The 20,088-nt window shown below is 40.9% G+C and overlaps 1 protein-coding gene across 28 annotated transcripts in view; it reads right to left on the bottom strand.

The window, feature by feature from the left end:
• The window catches only part of MACF1 (microtubule actin crosslinking factor 1), a 337,353-nt gene that overhangs the window by 115,913 nt on the left and 201,352 nt on the right, over positions 1-20,088 (bottom strand). For 23 of the 28 annotated variants that reach the window (XM_032877332.1, XM_032877340.1, XM_032877337.1 and 20 more), the window contains exons 31-39: positions 19,391-19,498; positions 19,083-19,181; positions 16,698-16,850; positions 16,293-16,381; positions 13,050-13,185; positions 4,077-9,518; positions 3,410-3,559; positions 1,161-1,376; positions 922-1,071 (exon numbers count right to left, since the gene is read on the bottom strand). In XM_032877332.1, coding sequence (XP_032733223.1) covers positions 922-1,071; positions 1,161-1,376; positions 3,410-3,559; positions 4,077-9,518; positions 13,050-13,185; positions 16,293-16,381; positions 16,698-16,850; positions 19,083-19,181; positions 19,391-19,498 — 6,543 coding nt within the window. The remainder of the gene's footprint in view (positions 1-921; positions 1,072-1,160; positions 1,377-3,409; positions 3,560-4,076; positions 9,519-13,049; positions 13,186-16,292; positions 16,382-16,697; positions 16,851-19,082; positions 19,182-19,390; positions 19,499-20,088) is intronic. The other 5 variants (XM_032877354.1, XM_032877355.1, XM_032877357.1 and 2 more) reach the window with 1 other exon arrangement.

Genomic DNA, 20,088 nt, shown 5'->3' with positions numbered 1-20,088 from the left:
ATGGGTTGCATCCAATGAGGCCTGACCATGGTCAAATTATGTCTGCTTCTCTTAAGACTGGGGAAAAGGGAGAGGATAAAACAGAAGGAGAGGGCATCTTTAGTTCTGCTCTGACTTTAGAAAGAATTTAAGCAGTGTGCTATATATAGCAGAGGGCATATAAACCAGTGTGAGTGATATCTGATACTATCTCAAGTATAACCAAAACAAAGAATAATGTCGGGAGGAAAAACAAACACCTCAAGTCTTGAGTATCTCAGTGTTTACTTTTCCCTCAATGACTTATAAAAAGAATCAATTAATTTAAAGCTTAAGGAGAAGAAAAGCATCCCTCTAGATCAATGGTTGGTAATCAACAGTCCCCAGACCAAATCTGCCTGCCACCTGTTTTTGTAAATAAAGTTTTACTGTAACACATCCATGAACATTCATTTATGTACTGTCTATAGATGCTCTGATGTTTCAACAGTAAAGGTGAATGGGTGCTACAGAAATGGTCTATTTGTGTATGACCTGCAAGGCCTAAAATATTTACTATTTGGCCCTCTACAGAAAAAGTTTGCCAAGCCATGCTCTCAATCATGGATCAGTAAGTCTCCTGAAATTGGTGTATGTAAAATTAGAAACAAAGGATGGATAATAGATATTCAGTTATAAAGACAAGATGAAGATGAAAATAATAGGCCATTCCAGACTCTCTCTCTAAGAACAGATGCAAGGAGAAATAACCATAATCATTGAAGCTCTAAGGGTATGATAACCTAAAAACACAGCAGACTTTACTTCTAAAATGGAATATCAGTTTTCCTGAGAAAGAGAAATACAGATCCTGGTTTGCCTCGCAGGAAAATAAAATTGATATAATATTGATGTAACTCAGAGGACGATGAAAACCCACTTGAGAATGGGTGGGGCGCCTACCTTGTACTGCTGGAGACAGTGTTTCAGACTGTCGGTGTCGGTTTCATCGTTACATCCCTCACTGTTCAGAAGAAGAGTCATACTGCCAACCCAGGCTCTCAGATCTTGAAGTCGGCCTTCTAACTGTTCGTACTGATTCAACAGTCTAGTCTAAGAAACAAATGGCAAATTAGATGAAGAAAATCTTCAAACCTGCCCAAGAAGCAGGTTTAAAACCGGAAATAAAAACAAGAAGCAACCTTTTTTACTTCCACAGCACTCTGGAGGTGGAGTAGTCTGGAACTCCAGGTGTCACTCACAGAGCTGAGGGACTTCTGAAGATTCTTAGCATCTTTCTCTAGAGCCTTCAACAGTTGAGCGGGGACTTCTTGAGGCTGGCTGATGATAATCTGATTCACACATTCTAATTCCTGATTCACCAAGGTGGACAGATCCTTTAGCTCCCTGTCTAATACCTGGGGGGATAAAGTGGAGTTACCTCCAAAATCAAGACTAGAACTCTTGCTATTTAGGAATAAGCTGTGAACACAGTTTTTTGTCACCTCACGCCAACACCTGCTTTACGGCTTATGAAATGTTTTTATGTATGTTCATGTGTTTGTTTGGTTCTCACAATCACTCATTCTCGAGGTAGGCAGAATTGGGATCATTATTATACTGGATTTACAGAAGCGATGCCTCAGCATTTGAAAATGTTATTCTTTATTTTATTTTTGTCTAAAGTCACCCACCTCAGCGATGGAGCCAGGACTTGGATTCAGGTTTTCTGTTTCAGTGTAGTGCACCTTCCCATACAACTTGCTACCTCTTTGAGAGTGTCAGTACGCTTTATATAATGTGACACAAAATAAGTCAAGTAGAAGAACAACTCTTCCTGGGCTCTTAGGAGGCTCAGACAGTTAAGCATCTGACTTCAGCTCAGGTCGTGATCTCCGGGTCCTGGGATCGAGCCCCGCACTGGGCTCCAATTCTGCATTGGGCTCCACACTCAATAGGCAGTCTGCTTCTCCCTCTCCTTCTGTCCCTCCCCCTGCTCATGAATGTGCACTCTCTGTTCAAATAAATAAAATCTTAAAAAAAAAAAACCAAAAACAAAAAATAAAAGCCCCCAAAAAAGAAAAGAATGACTCTTCCACTCCAAATTCCAATAGGGCAGAAGGAAAAAATAGAAAAACACCCTAACCTAGCCATCTACAATATTCTAATCCTCAGCAATATAGCCAGAAATACGCTGTGGGAAAGTTGGTAGTTCTGGACAAGATCCTCACCTGCTCTTCAGCTGCCCTCCCAAGGCCACACTCCGGATACTGAGAGAACTTAACCTCTACAGCCTGTCCTCATTGTGACTTTAATCTTGTGACGAGGGTTGAAGAAAAAGGGCTCCTCTTCCTTCCTCTCAAGCTGTCTCATTTTATGTCCTCAGGAATTCAGATCATCCATTATCATTTCTTCTCTCCCCTAACTTCAAGTTCTCCTTTTTTATTGGTTCTTCCTCGTCAGCCCCCAAATCCACTCAAAACATTCTCCTTTCAATGCATCTCCTCCAGCTAGTGTCCTACCTCTCTCCTCACCTGCACCACCAAGCCTTCTGGAAAGAATGATTTACATTAATAGCTCCCCCTTCCAACCTCCCATTTGTTCTAACTGCAACCTTGTTTATGTCCTACAACTCCACTGAAACTATTCTTATTAAGGTTATCAATGACTCTGGGCACTAAATCCCCCTTTTAGTCCTCACTTGGTCTCCCTACTGTATTTACTCCTGCCACAACTCCTTGTTGAGTCTCTTCTGCTTTGGTTTCTGTGAGACCAGTGTTTCCTGATGTTCTTTAGAGATTTCCATTTTTTAAAATCTATTTTTTTTAAGCCCCTTAAATAATGGTATTTTCTTTTCCTTTCTTTTCTTAAAATAATTTTTAAAAAGATTTTTATTTATTCATTTGAGAGAGAGAGGCAATGAGACGACAAGGAGGGGGAGAGGCAGAGAAGAGGGAGAAGCAGACCCCCGATGAGCTGGGAGCCAGGAGCCCGACATGAGGCTCGATCATGACCTGAGCTGAAGGTAGATGCTTAATCATCTGAGTCACCTAGGTGCCCCCGTAATTTTTTTTTTTTAATTTATTTGATAGACAGAGATCACAAGTAGGCAGAGAGGCAGGCAGAGAGAGAGGAAGGAAAGCAGGCTCCCTGCCGAGCAGAGAGCCCGATGTGGGGCTCGATCCCAGGACTCTGGGATCATGACCTGAGCCGAAGGCAGAGGCTTAACCCACTGAGCCACCCAGGCGCCCCAGTAATTTTTTTTTTTAAAGTAGATCCATCCATACAGGGCTTGAACTCCTGACCCTGAGATTAAGATCTGAGCTGAGATCAAGAATCAGATTGCTTAACTGACTAAGCCACCCAGGTGTCCCTGAACATGTTTTTCTTCCTTAATACTCTCTATCCCCTCCAAAGCTGGTGGGCCTGCAGAAAGTCTCTGGGAACCCACCTTGGCCTGACACAACAGGTCCTGTAGCTCTGCCAGGTTTAGGTCCAGAGGCTGAATCTGTTTGGTCCTCATTTCAATGTCACGTAATAGAGAGAGATAGGATACCAGCTTCTCATCATGTTCCAGACAGAGCTGCCGGTTAAATACATTCTGTGGAGCCAAAAGAAAACTCATTCAGATCAGACTTTCACCTTTAAGTCTGCTTTTAAAAAGCAGGCTGGGTCTTATTGATAGACAAATAGAAATTTTTACCACACATAGGGTGGGATGAACTAAAACATGTTATGTGTCTATGTTGTCTCAAATCAATAGACAAAAAAAGTGATTTTATTAACTTCCTTAGGGAGTTGAGACTCATAATTATCAATCCATGAATATCATTTTAGCAAAACCTCCTAAAGCTATTTCGACCAGAGGTACCATCACTCTGGTAGTTCAACTTAAACCCTTACAAAATTTCAGAAAGACATGCTGCCTAATTTTCTAACAACTCTGTAACAAACAGATGATGGTACACTAAGTTATACCTTAGAGAATCATCTAGTCCCCTAAAACCGTATGTATGCACAAAATTGTATATATGTAAACTCAGTATCCAGTCAAGAGTTTTAGCATTAAACTAGTTATATCCAAAATATATACACAAACACACCACAGGAAAACTTACTTTAGCTGTTCTGGAGGGCTCTGGGTTTACACCTTCATTTCCCCTTCCCCCAGCTGTAGTCATGAAGGGAGTCTGTTCACCACAAGGGCTTTCTTTGAGCTTTTCCTGTGGTATCTTCTCATCCATCTTCACTGTAGGGTATGGGAGTGGCACTGGCTTTTCTTCACTCGTCTCTGGAATAGTGGGACTAATGGTGGCATCCTGTTGCCCTGCCCTCTCTTTTTGAGACACATCTTTGAACAGTTTCTCTGGAAGAAGGGATGCTAAGACTCTGGGAACACCCTGAGTCACCATGCCTTCAAAAGATGCTGCTTCTACACCTGTATCTATAGGGTTTGACTTTTCTAGAAATTTCTCTCCAGTCATTTCCTGAGTTGTTATTATTTTAGATGTGAGAATTCCATAAATTTCACTATCACTTTTGCTGTCCTGATGATGATAGTCCTTGCTGTGTGAGAATTCCAGATAACTGGCTTCTTTTGGATCTACTGTGGAAACTGTAGATTCTTCTAATTTAAGAGTTCTTGTTGAGTTAAAAGGTACTTCCTGGTATGATCTTTCTTTATATTCATTAGATGAGCAAATCAGATCTTTGGTTTCTTTGGTCTTAAAAGTAATCCAGGAATCTTGAGAAGAGTTGGTCTCTAGTCTGATGGCTCCTTGGAAAGGCTTGTTTGATTCAGAAATTTGGGATCTGCCTGCAACTTGGGCCTTTCCAACTGATTCCTGGTAGTATAATCCTTTAGGTCTTAGGGTTGTAGAAGAGAATGGTTCACTCTGGGCCACACCAGAAATTTGAGATAAATCTTCTTCCGGTCTTAAGGAGAGGCTTAAATTTTTTCCTTCTTCTTCGTTGACCTGATTAGGTTTGAAGAATGTTAAAACATCCTGATTTACAGAAATTCCTTTGAGTATCATTGGGGAAGAGTTTTCAGCTTTACAAATAATAGAAAATCCCAGCTCTCTACCAGCTTCTTCTCTTCTTTCATTTCTGGTTATTTCCACAGGTGGACTCTCTACATTGGATCCCTGGTCAGCTCTAATGATGGTTTCTTGATTCAACTTTTCTTCAGAAAGAATTGGCTTGTGTGTTTTGACACTTTCTTCTATAATCATTTCCCTCTTCTCCCTCTTACTTTTCTCCCTGGTATTCATTGGTTTCTGCATAACCTGCTCACTCAGAAATTTGCCTGAAGTTTCATAATCTGATTCTTGTCCTCCTGAAATAATTCTTCCTTGGCTTTCTCTTATTTCTTTAGGATCTTGACCTGATAAAGACTTCTTCATATGAGAAGAAATTTCCATTTTGGCCCCTATGTTTTCTTGCTTTTCATTTGTATTTTTTTCCATGTCATCACTAGCCGCCTCTTTGAGTTTAAAATCACGAACTTCCGAGTGAGAGAGTGTCACTGAACCTTGGCCCAGCAATGTATCTTTATCATCACCAGGAATTATGATACTGACAAATTTTTCAGCTTCTGGAGAAGTACTCCTTTTATCTTGATCCTTGCATTCCAATTCCTTTAATGAAATTTCCCTGCTTTTTTTGGCCTGCCCCCTGGAAGGAACTCTTGTTTTAACCTTTCCTTGTGCAGACTGACTTCCGATCTCAAGTAATTTCTCACCAGCTCCTTTACTATAACTCATTCCAGCAGACTGATTACAAGCAACTAACATTTCCCTTCTTAGAAATTCCTTCTCTATTTCACATACTTCAACCCCATCTTGCTTTTCAACCTGAGCCCCGTGACTGCAGGACTCTGAAGTATCTATCTGGATCATAGTTGCCAATTCAGGGCTGATAAATCCTTTCTCAACAGCTTCTTTTAGAGTCACTCTTTGATCATTAAATATGTCAACAATTCCTCCATTTAATACCTGATGAGATGCAATAATTCTTGCCATGTTTTCATCTACTATTTTCTGTTCCAAAGCTGAAGCCAATGTCAGTCTTTTCCCTGTGGCAGTATCTACGATTCCCCCAGTATTTGCCTGAGCTTCCAGAACCTTCAGTGTAGATATAAAGTCCACTTTTCCAAGCTGAGTTGCTTGGGACAATGTAAGCACTCTGTCACTTGCTTCATCTTTAATGTCTGAGAAGGGAATTACTTCTAGATATCTCTGTCCAGATTCAATATCAATCTTACATTTCTTTACTAATTCTGAATAAGGAACAATTCTATAATTTTCAGGATCTACAATCCCATGCATCATTCCTGAAGACAATATTGCTTTATTAGTTAACAGTCCTTCTTTTTCAGCTTCTGCCAAGGTCAATCTCTGGCCAGAAATGAGATCCACAAAGCTTCCAGTCAAAGTCTGAATTTCTTGGATTTCTCTTTTCAAGTCTGGGGTAACAAGATCTAATTTTATGGCTTCAGGAAGGGAAATAGTTTCCTTGGTTTCAGGATGAAAAAACCGACAGAGGTTTAACTTCTCAACTTTTCTGAGCTGCTTGGCTAAATCTTCATCAATGATTCCATGCTCAAAGGCATTATCAACAGAAAGTCTCATCCCAGATAGATGGTGAATTATACCTCCATCTACCACCTGCTTAGTCAACAATCTAATAGCCTCCTCTCTCTCCAGAAGTCCTCGGTCAATGGACTGCATGATTGTTAAAGGAGCTTTGCTATCAGGGTCCATAATTCCAGTTGTTTCCATTTGTAAGCTAATAAATCTCTCCCTAACTGTTTTCTCAGCATCTCTGCCTTTGGAAGCTTTCTCCAGATTTATAAGCTCTGTCTGGTCTGCACTGTCCACCAAGCCAAGATTTGAGGCCAAAGTTACTGAAACCTTTTTGCCTCGTTTTAGGTCAACAATTCCACCAGTCACCACCTGGCCCTCTAAAATTCTGGAGGCTGTTTGTGTGTCAAGAAGTCCAGCTGCAATTGCTTCCTTCACGGAGCAGAGTGTGTGGGTACGGGGGTCTAAAACGCCGCTAATAGCTTTGTCTGCCATGAGGACATTATGTAGTAATTTCTCATCCATCAGACCTTCATCAATGACATCTGCAGTGGTCAAAGACTCGCAGGTCTGAGAGTCAAAGAAGCCCCGAAACATGTTCAGTTTTCCCATAAGTTTCACAGCAGTGTGACTGGGCACAATACCTCGGGCTATTGCTTCATTTAGTAAGAGCTTCTGACCTGTTTGGTTGTGAATGATACCACCATCTAGTAATTGTGCAGATAACGTATTTAAGGTAGCTTCCTGAAGCAATTCTGAAGGATGACTGCATGACAGGGAGGTTTCATGACCACTGTCTTCCACATCTGTCTTGTCTAATGTCAACACACTACTGCCTACAATGTCGTGTCCTTCTGGATTTTGTTTATGGTCATCTCTATCCGAAAATGTTTTATTTAAGCTTTTCTTTTTGTCTAGAATATTCATGTCATTTTCAGACTTCAGTTCTGATTCTAAATCTAGAGTTTTCTTTACCTGAAATTGTGACTTTCTGCTTTGGGGTTTTAGGACGGGCCTTCCAGTTTCACCTGGAATTTCAATTTCAAGTGTGTCTGCTTGTTCTGTCTGACACAGAAAGGAAGTCTTTCTAGGAGTCTGCCCTTCTTCCTTCAGTGTTTCAACAGGAAAAGGATCTTTGCTCACCACCAAGGTCACATCTTCAGCTTCCTCAGTGGGTGCCGTAAGGAGAAATCCCCTGCTAACATTCTCTCTGGTAGCCATTCCTATTAATTCTTCCTTTTTGGTGCCCAACAACTGGCCTTTTAACTCTGATTTGCCTTTATCTAGAACCACCAAAGTATCAACATTTGGATCTCTCACTTTTTGTTCCCCCACAAACAGGTCCCTCTTAGAGTTCTCCATAGTGGAAGCTTCAATTTCTACAGTGGTCATTTTGCCTTTTGCTTCAGTGCAATCACCCTGATTAGGATATTCTTCATTCTGGAAAGGAACCTGGAATTCACGTGGCCTCACATTCAGCCCATCACAGAAAGTTTCTGTGGTTTTGACATTTACCAATTCTTGTAATTCCTTAGGAGTTTCTAGTCTCTGATGCCCAACTTCAAACACTTCTGAAGGATTTGCTTGATATTCACCTCTTGCTGTCAGTGTCTCCATCAGCTCGTTGTCTAAAAGGAGCAGCCTCTGTCCATCCTGCACATTGATATAGCTGTGAGTCATCAGCTGAAACAACAGCTTCTCACTAGGGCTTACTATGCCCTCAGTTTGACTCTGGCTCTGTGGTAGACCTATTGCTCCAGGATGAATGTTCCATTTGCTTCGTTCTGAAGACTCTGCTAATTGCATGTGGGGCATCACATCAGGTATGCAAATTGATTTTAAGTTACTGACAAGATCTTTGTCCAACATACCATCTTCTACTGCTCTTTTCCAGGACCAAACTTCTGTGCTTGCTGGTAGAAACAGAGCTTTAATATGCTGTCGGCCACTAAGGATTTTATGAGCTAATTCAGTAGACACAATACCTTGTTCCAAGGCATCTGTGATTGGGAGGATCTCTCCAGATTCAGGCCACAGAAACCCCATGAATGACCAAAGGGATTCCAGAATCACAAGGGCAATCTTAGCAGCTACTAGATCATTGTTCACTGCTTCATCTATTGTCAGCCTATGTCCAGTGATGGTGTCTATGATGCCTCCTGTCTGAAGCTGCCTTATGAGAAGAGCACAGGCCATATCTTGGTCAATCAGATTATGTCTTACAGCCTCTTCCACAGTAAGTCTGTGTCCTGTTCTTGGATCCACTATGCCACCAGCAAAAAGCTGAGCTTCCAGCAGCCGGACAGTGACCTGTCTGTCTATTAGGCCTTCCTGAACTGCACGGAAAATGCTAACCTTCCGGCCTGACTTCAAGCTCACCATTCCCCCTGCCAACTGCTTAACAGGCAGCAGTTTCAACCCTGAGTCTTGGTGGACAATACATCTCTGAATCAGATCCAGCAAACTGACTTTTTCAGCTGTGTTGGGGTCTATCAAATTCTTGGATGATTTCAGGTAAGACTCTAACACTGAGTGTAGCCTTGGAGAAATGAGGCCTTGGTGAAAAGCCTCCTCTAGGTTAATGCAGCCCTCATTAGCGGGGAGACTGAATCCTCCAGTTGCCAGGTGAGCTTCTAAGACTTTCAGTCCAACTTTCTCACTGATTATTTTCTTGTCAATTGCTTCCACTACAGAAAGAAGGCCTTTACTCTCAGGAAGCCCACTTATTAAGGACAGAGCATCCTGTAGTTCTTGGAACTGCTGGTACATCTGGGGATTAATGAGGTTCCTGGCTAGACCTTCCTCCAAAGAGAGCTTTTCGCTGGTCTCAGGGGCAATGAGGCCAGACATGATAACCTGGGATTCCAGGAGCACAAGGCCTGTGTCTTGGTCAATGAGGCCCTTTTGCATGGCTTGGAAAATGGGAAATATCTCCACTGTGCCTAGGTCAATCACCCCAGCAACTGCTCTGCAACCCTAAAAAAAAAATGAGAAAGAAAACTGAATCAGAGAAGCCCAGCTATTGAAAGGATTCGTTCACAGAACTACAGTATATCAAATTCTGACCATAAGAAAAACCCAGCCTGGGATGAGCCCCAGTGTGTAAGAAACACTCTAAAGCCCGGCAGCATTAATACTAAGAAAGAATTTGTCTAAACTGCAGAATGTTGACCATGGCCAGAAGTTCACAGATTACTTGATGGATATAACATTAAGCATATCTGAGTGACAAGCTCTACAAAGTAGCATGCAGTGAAAGTGAAAGGTCAACTATTTCTAAGACTAAATCACCGCAAAGATTCTTTTAGAAATATACCAGTTCCCCAGAAGTGAGAAGTCAACTCTACATAGCAAACTTCTCAATGTTGCAACCCATGCAGAAGACTCTTGAAATAGTACTTCTGTGATAATGAGTTGAGCAGGACCAGTTCACAGGATTAGAAGAAATATTCAAGCAAGGCCAGTAGCCACACAACAGGTGTGCATCTCTGTAAACAGCCCAGCATGTAGTACTCAAGCAGCTGTTTTACAATTGGGGCAGTCATTGTCAGTGGCCACTGTTAGTGCCTTCCAAGTCTGTAGCCCTGAGTTAAACTAGTTCTGGGAACTGGAAGTAGCAAGTAAAGGAAGGAAGAGACTGGGATCATTACCTCTGGAACTACTAGCAACTTTTCTTCTGGTCCAGGCTATAATGGCTAGTATAAGCACCATGCTTATAGTTATGACTTGTGGGGCACTTAATATTTGTGCTGAGCACTGATACTTAATCCTCAAAACAAGCCTATGAAAGGAATTATTTTAGTCTTTAATTTACAGATGAGAAAATGAGGCACAGTGAGGTTATTAGGTAACTCGCCAAGGTCACAAAACAAGTGAGTTCCAGAATCAAATCAAGGTCTGACTCTAAGTCTTGTGTTATCACATTGCTCCCCCCATCAGATCCAGAAAAACATGAATGACAGGTCAGCAGAGTTACATTATACACAGGAGTTAGGTTGTAAGTCCAGGAGATAAGGCAAATCTTATACATTGCGAAAGTTACCCTTGCATTAAATCCTAAAAACTCCTGGAAGAATTTCTGTTTTGAAGCCTTTTATCACAGAATGATGGTATTCAGAAATTAAATCATTCAAGTGTTTTGCCATTTAAAACTCTTTCATTACTCTCAACTTCCTACCTCTTGTTCACATTCATTATTTTCTATAGATGATTTCGTCTGTCCCTCTTAGGTCAATATGACTTTCTGATCCTTATTTAACTCTTGAACTTAACTCTTGAACTTATCCATAGAGGATGTTGTAGCAACTGCCAATCACTTCCCTACCTCCTAAATAATGCATTTCCTTCTGTCTCAGTGAAAGTAAGCTCTGTAAGAGCAGGTACTTTACCCATTCAGTGTCTAGGAACAGTTCCAGCAGTTCAATAAACATTTGCTGAATTAATGAATAAATTGGTAAATAGTAAGGAAATCCTTAAAATCCTTAAGCTACTTGCTCCTAGATTTTAAAGACATACACTGAGGATTTCAAATTCGATTAGCTGCATGCTCTAAGAGACAGAGAATGGAAGGCAAATGAGGGAACACATTGGTTGACATCTCTACCTCACTGTATTTGTTCAAATAATGGAATAACAATTCATCACACCACTTGAAATATTATGTGTTGTTCCCCATCCCCCTTCTGTGTTCTGACCCAGAAAGCAGTTCAAATTGTATATAGCAAATGTTTGTTCACACGAATCTACCAGGTGTCTGTTCTACAGAGATTGAAGGGAAAATCACACCAGCATAACTCTTTGAGATGTATGAATAACTCTTTATATAAAATCCATGTCAGGACGGCTCAGAAGCTGACAAGATGACAGAGGAAAAGATTCTTTTGAGAACTTCTAATTTCTTCTCTGAGGTTCCCCGAGTCTCGAAGATGCTGACATTGAAGAAAGATCTAGAGTCTGGCCAATTGCTAGACAGAGAAAAGACTACATGCTGTTCCTTCCAGTATTCTCTTAATTGAAGTACAGGCAGGAAGCACTGAGATGGGAAATAATCCAGAGAAATCAAGTTCAGTCCTACCAAACATGGGCATTCTGACCTAAACAAGCAGAGCAAGACAGAGGGAGAGGAGGAAGGGAAACGTAAAAGGCATCTACTTACCAGAGTTGCAGCACGCCTTGGGCAGATAGAGAGAGAGCCTTACGGAGCAGCTCAGCCGCATCGCACACACAGTGTAAGCTTGGGGTTAGCGTCCAGCATGCGACTGTTTTGTTTTTTTTTTGCAAAAAAGAACCCCAAACAGGTCGTCCTCTTTTCCCTTTTGTGCATTTGTGCTTAAACTCCAAAGGGTTAGTGAAACTTGTAAGCAAGGATGTCAGTTAATCAGAACAATACTTCACATGAAACACACGAACAGTAACAGGGGACACATCATGCTCAATGTAGTGGTGCTCGGCAGCTTGGCTTTCTTTCTGTTCTCCCCTTTTTTAACCTTTCAAAATGAGAACTGGGTGTTCTCAGCAAGCAATTGTTAAAAATTTCACATACTCCCTTATATGGTGAAGCAATAAGCCATTGGAAGTGGGCTACCTTACACAGAGAACGCTAAACCAGCACATTCTTTTTGGAAATCTACTCCCAAATAAATCATAGCTGGTTCTGTCTTGTGGTCTTTACAACTCTAGCTCCTGATGCACCAATTTCATATCCAAGGACCAGAGTCAAAGCATGTTTTGTTTGAATATCATTTTGAGCATCATCTAGACCAAATTTGATAACCACATGACCTTAAATTTTGACCTGCCCCACATATGTTGGCCATTGCTTCACAACATAGGAAATAAGCAGGCAAACACACATATATATCCCAAAGACACATGTATATAATATGGTAAGTTTACATATACACACAGGTATCCAGGAAGAACTCAGGACAACCAGGAGGAACTTGACAATTTTTAAACGGCCTAGGAAGTGAACATGAGTGGGAACTGGTGAAGATGTCACATGATGGGATGACCATGGGTAAGGGGAACCAGCGTCTCAGTCAGTACAGCTAATCCACCAGCTTGCTTGGAAGTGAACATTTCTCATTTATATATGAAAAAAAGTATGGGGGAAGAGGACATGGCTTTTTCTTTCCAATAGTCAGAACTCCTGGCTATCAACTTTTAAGTGACAATGCCATGAAGGAGTAATCTTGCTGCCCTGTGATCAGATATAATATAGGATTTATGTTCTCCTCAACTGTGGTCTGCCACAAAATGGCAGACAACAGAAACAGTGAACCAGGGTCTACAGGGTTGGCCATGAGTGCCTTCTTGTATTCTTGACTGACCAATACATCATGGAACCCCAGTAAAGAAACACAAGACAAATGGCTGCTATGGTGAGGTTAAAAATTAAGACACATTGGTCATGGAAAGCTAGTGAACATGATTCTCAAATAGCAAAGCTGTTTTCATACCATTCAAAAGGTACCCTTCCCATTTGGAGAAAGAAACTAAAAGTACCTTTTGTTCTGTCTGCTGGGCCAACTGGCTCTGAAGCTGTTGAAGCTGGTTTGCTGAACCATCACAAAGGTCATGGTAAGCCTTATTCAGAGCATTCAACTGCTCAGATATTTGTTCCTTCTCTTTTTCTGAGAGCCTGGAAGTGGAAGTATTGAAGCTCTTTTAGAGAAAAACCTTTCTCCAAACTTTCCCTTATTACTTCAAAGTCATGTCTTCTCCATCTGGATGGTTTTCTTCTTTGTCTCTGTTAACTATGGATCATCTGGTCACTCTTCCATATTCATTGAGCACGTGGGCATCTGGCTCATATTCCTGTCTATTTCAAATCAAGTCATGATTCTTGGTGATGTCAATGCTCTTGTCACCAAGTGTCTAACAGCCTATGCTGTACTCTGAAACCTTCTCAATACAAACAGCCTCCAATCCAAATGGCCTCTACTCCACTTGAATTGCACCCACACATGGCAAACTCTGGAACCTGCCATCATTTAAAATTATTCTACCTCTGAATTTTTAAACTTCAATAATCTACTCTTTGATAGTAACTTCTGATTATAACCCTACCTTTCCAGTTGTGTTTCTTTACTCTTATATCACTTCTCTTTTCAAAATAAAACATTTTAGACAAAAGAGAAAGTAAATGAACTATCATTTACCCACTACCCAACTTTACCAAATTTTGATATTGTACCAGATTTTGATATTGTACCAGATTGTACTTCAGATCCTTTTCTTTTTTATAAGATTTTAAAAAGAATGAGAGAGAGCATGGGGGGGGGGCGGCAGAGGGAAAGGGAGAGCAAGGAGCCCAACATGGGGCTTGATTCCAGAACCCTGGGATCATGACCTGAGCCCAAGGCAGATGCTTAACCAACTGAGCCACCCAGGGTCCCCTAGATGCTTTTCTCTCTTTTTAAAGATTTATTTATTTGAGAGAGAAAAAGAGCAAGGTGAGGGGCAGGGGGAGAAACAGAGAGAATCTCAGGCAGACCCCTTGCTAAGTATGGAGTCAGAGGTAGGGCTTAGTCTCATGGCTCTGAGATCATTAGCTGAAATGAAACCAAGAGTTGGACCCTCAACCAACAAAGCCACCCAAGTGCCCCAACTTTGGATCCTTTCCACAGAAATAAGACATTAAAGATATAATCAAAGTCCAATGTACATTTGTCACCAACCCCATTCTTTTATCTTTCTCCCTAGAGTTAACCAGGATCTTGAATCTAGTGACTTTTTTAAGTTAGTCACCATACAGTATGACTTTCAAAACTTCCTTACCTCATTCTATATTGTTCTTGAGAATGAACCCTGTGATTCATATTACAACTACCTATCAACTTACTAGGATTTCTGAAGCCTTCCTTAATTCCCCCATTTTTCCTTAATCTGTCAGTCCTCCTCAGGGTCTTCAGTATCTTCTCTCTGGAGTTCAGACCCCACAATTCAACATCTCAATCGGGTTTCAGCTTTATCCTTGAACTCTGTCCTTGCTAATCTGATGAAACTCCTGCCCCAGATCAATCAAACCACTGGACTTCTCTGCTCCCACCTGCAGGTGAAGTATATCATGTGTGTATGTGTGTGTACGTGCATGCATGCACACACACACCTGGGGGTGGGGAAGGTAGGGTCCCTGTGGAAGAGATCCTACTGGTTCCCAGGTTCTACTGGACCTCAAAGCATCCTGACAACCCTCTTGGAGGCCCCAATCAATCCTAATTCCCTTGCCCTAACTCAACAGCAAACAACCACTCTGCCTATTTCTAAAGAGGAAATGCAGACCACTTGGGGAATGAATTCTTTTACCTTCTGGCTTCACTCCTGACATATGTACCTCCATCCACACTTTTCCTAACCTTCCTTTCCTCAAACTTCAGAGGAAAAATTGTCTTGACTCCAGTCTAGGGTTGTACTTTCCATTCATTGATGAATTTTATCCTTTCCTGCATCTTCTGGGACTTGTCTCCCATTACTTCAATCTCTTTCTCCCTTTTGGTACTTGAGATTCAGTCTATAAACACAGCTAAGTCCCTCTCAACTTTTAAGAAAACAAGTCTTCTTTTGTTGTTGTTTTTTTAAGAGGGCTCCACGCCCAGCGCAGAGCCCAGTGAAGGGCTTGAACTCACACCCATGAGATCAAGACCCAGGCTGAGATCAAGGGTCGGACGATTAACTGACTGAGCCAACCAGGCATCCCCAAATAAGCCTTTCTTGAACACAGATTCTATTTAATTATTTACTCTATTATTTCTGTCCTTTCCTATGGCCAGGCTTCTTGAAGGAGTCGTCTAATTGTGCTATCACTAACTTCCTCACCTCATGTGCTCCCTGCTCCCAATCATACTCCATCTGACATCATGCCCTAACTTTTCACTAGTCACCAAAAACTTCCAACTTGCCAAACTCAATAAAAATCTCTCAGTCTCAATCTTTCTTGACTTCTGACCACCTTCTTTTTAGAATTCTATTCTCTGTTGGGTTCTAAGGTATCGCTCATAGTTTTCCCTCTACTTGTGTAAGGCTTCCTTTGCAGGCTGAGGAGCACAGAGAAGCCCTTGAACCCTTGGAAGCTAATCCACTGAAGGTTTCTACTATGCTGATGACTTTAGACTTTCTCATTAATATTAAATTTGCATACATTGGACAACTTTAGTAGAACTATATAAGGCGTAAATTAATGTATTAGGTACTTCCTAATACATTCTAAGTATTTGCACTCTGGCATCTTCTGGGTTCTTCACATTCATAATGTCTAAAACCAAAGCTGCCTTCTCCTTCAATGTGCGCCTGCTTTTGGATTCCCTATCCTGGTTAGTGACATCACCATACACTCAAGGGCCTAAGCCAGAAACCTGGAAGTTACAGCTGACAATTTTCACGTCACCAAACACTGTAAGTTCATCATCCTTAGTATCTTTTGAACCTTTGCCCTTCTCCACCCTCATCATTTCTCACCTGTATCATTACAATAGCCCCTTTACTGGTCTCTCAAGCCTCCACTCTGGCCCCAGGTCAATCTGTTCTCTGTAATACTGATCTAGAAACCTTCATCAACAAAATCCAGTCATGAATAAGACCCTCCCCATGGCCACCAAGGTAAAATGCAAACTCTTTGGCATGAACTACAAGGTTCTTCGTAATCTGGCTCTTGCAGCCTTGAACTCTACAGCCGGAATCTCACCATGATCCTAAGTTTTAGTCAGATAGATTCAGTCCCCTAAATGCACCATAAACTCTAATACTCACTTATGACCATGCTTGGCCAAGAAGATCTGTGAAGTTTTAATGGCCTCAGAGACTTGATCCCTCCTGGTTGTCAGCTCCTCTGCCAGAACCTACGTGACAGAAATAAAGATTACAACTTCAGAACCCAAGAAATTAAAGAACCAAAATTATTTGAAATAACATTTTAAAAATTCTAGGGAAAAACCTAGCTTAGGTCAGATTACTATTACCAATGAACTACAGACAGTTGGTTAAGAAGGTAGAAGTAGAAACAGATGACTTCTTAAGTTTCTTTAAGTCCTGGGAGTTAACATTTGTTGAGATAATCATTCCTAGAGTGGCCCACATGTGATCTGTTTTATTCCCACCTAATGCGTTATTACATATTGCTCTACCCAACAAGAGATAGACGGACCTTCTACTCACCTGCTGATCTAAAATAGCTTTCTCAATGTCTGTTGATTCTTTGGTCTGGGATGAGGTAGCTTTGCTTTGTGTGTTCCTTGCTAGGGTAGACACCCAGCCCAAAAGTTCTTTAACTTTCTCCACATGTTCCTGCTTTTCCTCTTCTACAACTTTCTAGAATAGGAATTAAGAAAATCAGTACATTAGTCAATGTCTTATTAAACTGGCCTGACTTCTGATTTCCTGAAATAGGGACATGGAAGTTATCTAAATCAACAGGAAGCTAAAGTAAGCCCAAAATAAATATAATTTACATAACTTAGAGCATTGTTCACAAGTGTCTAACTGTATGATACTAGCAGTTAAATTCATCATATCTAGGTTTGCACCTTTCTAAAAAAAAAAAAAGCATTTTGTAATATATGAAGGATGTCCAATAATTATTTACTATTTTTTTTTATTTATTGATTTTTAGGAACCCTTTACATATAGCATTTTTTTAAAAAGATTTTATTTATTTATTTGACAGAGAAAGATCACAAGTAGGCAGAGAGGCAGGCAGAGAGAGAAGCAGGCTCCCTGCTGAGCAAGGAGCCCGATGTGGGGCTCGATCCCAAGACCCTGAGATCATGACCCAAGCTGAAGAAAGCGGCTTAACCACCCAGGCGCCCCTTCATAGAACATTTTATTTTCATGATTCTTAGATGTCTAGGTAAAGAAGCTGACATCTACAGAGATTAAGTGAGGCAGTTGTTAACACAAAGAAATTTTTTGCTAATTCATATAGAAAAAATTTGGTATAAATTAATGTTTCCAATAGCATTTCTTTTATAAAAGTGGATGAACTTGCAGAAACTTATTTTGCAAAGACAGAAGTTTTTTTAGAATTACAAAAAGGGGCGCCTGGGTGGCTCAGTTGGTTAAGCAACTGCCTTCAGCTCAGGTCATGATCCTGGAGTCCCAGGATTGAGTCCCACATCGGGCTCTCTGCTCAGCAGGGAGTCTGCTTCTCCCACTGACCTTCTCCCCTCCCATACTCTCTCTCATTCTCTCTCTCACCTAAATAAATAAAATCTTAAAAAAAAAAAAAAAGAATTACAAAAAGATTATATACTCATTACAACAAATTTCAAGTAATCTGAAATGTATAATGTATCTCTCTTTATTCTTATTTCCCCAGAAATATGGTATATAGCTGATCTTTGAACAGTATGGGTTTGAACTGCTCAGCTCCACCCACACAGGAGGTTTTTCTTTTTTTTTTTTCAATAAATACGATACAGTACTGTATATGCATTTTCTCTTCCTCATGATATTCTTTTTTTTTTTTTTTTTAAAGATTTTATTTATTTATTTGAGAAAGAGACAGTGAGAGAGACCATGAGTGAGGAGAAGGTCAGAGGGAGAAGCAGACTCCCCATGGAGCTGGGAGCCCGATGTGGGACTCGATCCCGGGACCCCGGGATCATGACCTGAGCCGAAGGCAGTCGTCCAACCAACTGAGCCACCCAGGCGTCCCTTCCTCATGATATTCTTAACATCTTTTTTTCTCTAGCTTACTTTATAAGAACGCAATATATAATAAACGTATTTCATTGTTTTTAACAGTTTCATAACATTCCATTGTATGGAATTTGTATGTTTCTAATATTTCCCTTTAAAAAATTATGTTTTATTAGGGATCTTTGCTCACATTTCCTTTCTTCATGCTTATAATATCTCTATAGTGAAGATACTTGAAGGTGGGAGTATTGGACATAATAGATTTAATCCCCATTATTCACAAATACTAGATTTGCGAATTTGTCTACTCATTAGAATTTATTTGTACACCCCAAATCAATACATTTTCGCAGTCATTTCCAGATATGCCCAGTGTTCCCAGCTGAGACAGAACAAAGGGGCACTCTACCTTCTTGTTTCAGCTCTTATAGAGTTCTTAACAAGTGCCTTTTTCACAGTCTATTCAGTGGCATATTTTTCACAATTTTTGTTGGTGATTTCACAGCTTAAAATGTACCCAAGCATAAGGCTGAACGGTTTTCTTGTGTTCCTAAGCACAAGAAGGCTGGGATGTGCCTTACAGAGAAAATGTATGTTAAATAAACTTCATTCAGGTGTGAGTTAGAGTGCTCTTGGCCTGAATCAACAGAATCTATTAAATATAACAAGATTATGGATTATTCATTGACAGAAATGTGTGATCAGATGCCTCCAGGAACCTAATCCTGTATTTCCCCCAAATGCAAGAGTCCACGTTCCCTAACGCAGTGTGCATAGCAGTGTCCCAGGACACGAGTGACGTGAATAAGGAGAATTGGCTGTGTGTGCACTTTGTTTTTTGACAGCTGAGACACAGGATTTTTAATTCTATTTTCGAATGATTTAGGACCCAGCTGTCCTCACCTCCTCCTCTTCTAGTCGCCGGAGGGCATCACTGATATATTTTACATGCTGGGTGGTTAAGGTCACCAGTGCTGTGTAGCGAGTCCTTAAGTCCATGAACTATGGTTCAAAAAAACAAACAACAACAATAACAATTTAGATAAATTATCTGCCAGAAAAGTGTATTTCAATAGTTGAAAATAAGAGAAAGTTTTCATGAAATCACATGCTCCACAGAAAGATGAGCTCTAAATAGAACTGTCAGGGCCCCAACTAACAAATCTTTCCTTAAGGGAAGAGAGCGGTGTGTCTTTTCCCCACCCTTTCACCTCTTGTGTGATGGCATCTGAGGAGGAAAGCATCCGACGCCGCTTGCCAGGGGATTTCTGCTGTGATTCCACAAAGGCCTTGTATGTCATCAGTTGCAATTCATAGTCCTGGGGGAGGAAGATAGTTCACTATATTTACATAAGGCTTTACAGATCACATAACTCATACAACAGAATCACTGCTAGAAGGGATTTTGGTGATCATTTAAACTAGTGGTTAGCAAACTTTCTCCTTAAAGGGCCACATGGAAACTATTAGGCTGTACGATTTGTCACAGCTGCTCAACTCTGCCATTGTGGGTGAAAGAAGCTGTAGATAATCAGTAAATGAAAGGGTGTGACTGTGTTATGATACAACATCATATATGGACACTGAAAGTTGGAAGTTCATAGAATTTTCACATGTCATGAAGTATTCTTCTTTCGACTTTTTTTTTTTTAAGCCATTTCTCATGGGCCATGGAAAAATAGGTATGTGGACTCAGTTCAGCCTATGGGTCATAGTTTGCAGAGTCTTGAGTTTGCAGTTTGTTGTTTGCTGACCATCCTTTTCATCTCATCCACTGGGAAACCAAAGCCCAGAGACAGGAGGCGAGTTTCACTGATTACTCAGTTGGTGAGCAACAGAATCATCCTAAACCAACGCTCTTCTCCTGTCCCCGTGCTATGCTGACACTCCGTCTGCAATCCTGAGACTG

Source organism: Lontra canadensis, unplaced genomic scaffold (genome assembly GCF_010015895.1).
Source record: "Lontra canadensis isolate GAN:19392208 unplaced genomic scaffold, GSC_riverotter_1.0 scaffold60, whole genome shotgun sequence".
Classification (NCBI taxonomy): domain Eukaryota; kingdom Metazoa; phylum Chordata; class Mammalia; order Carnivora; family Mustelidae; genus Lontra; species Lontra canadensis.
This window is presented reverse-complemented; position numbering and strand designations above follow the sequence as displayed.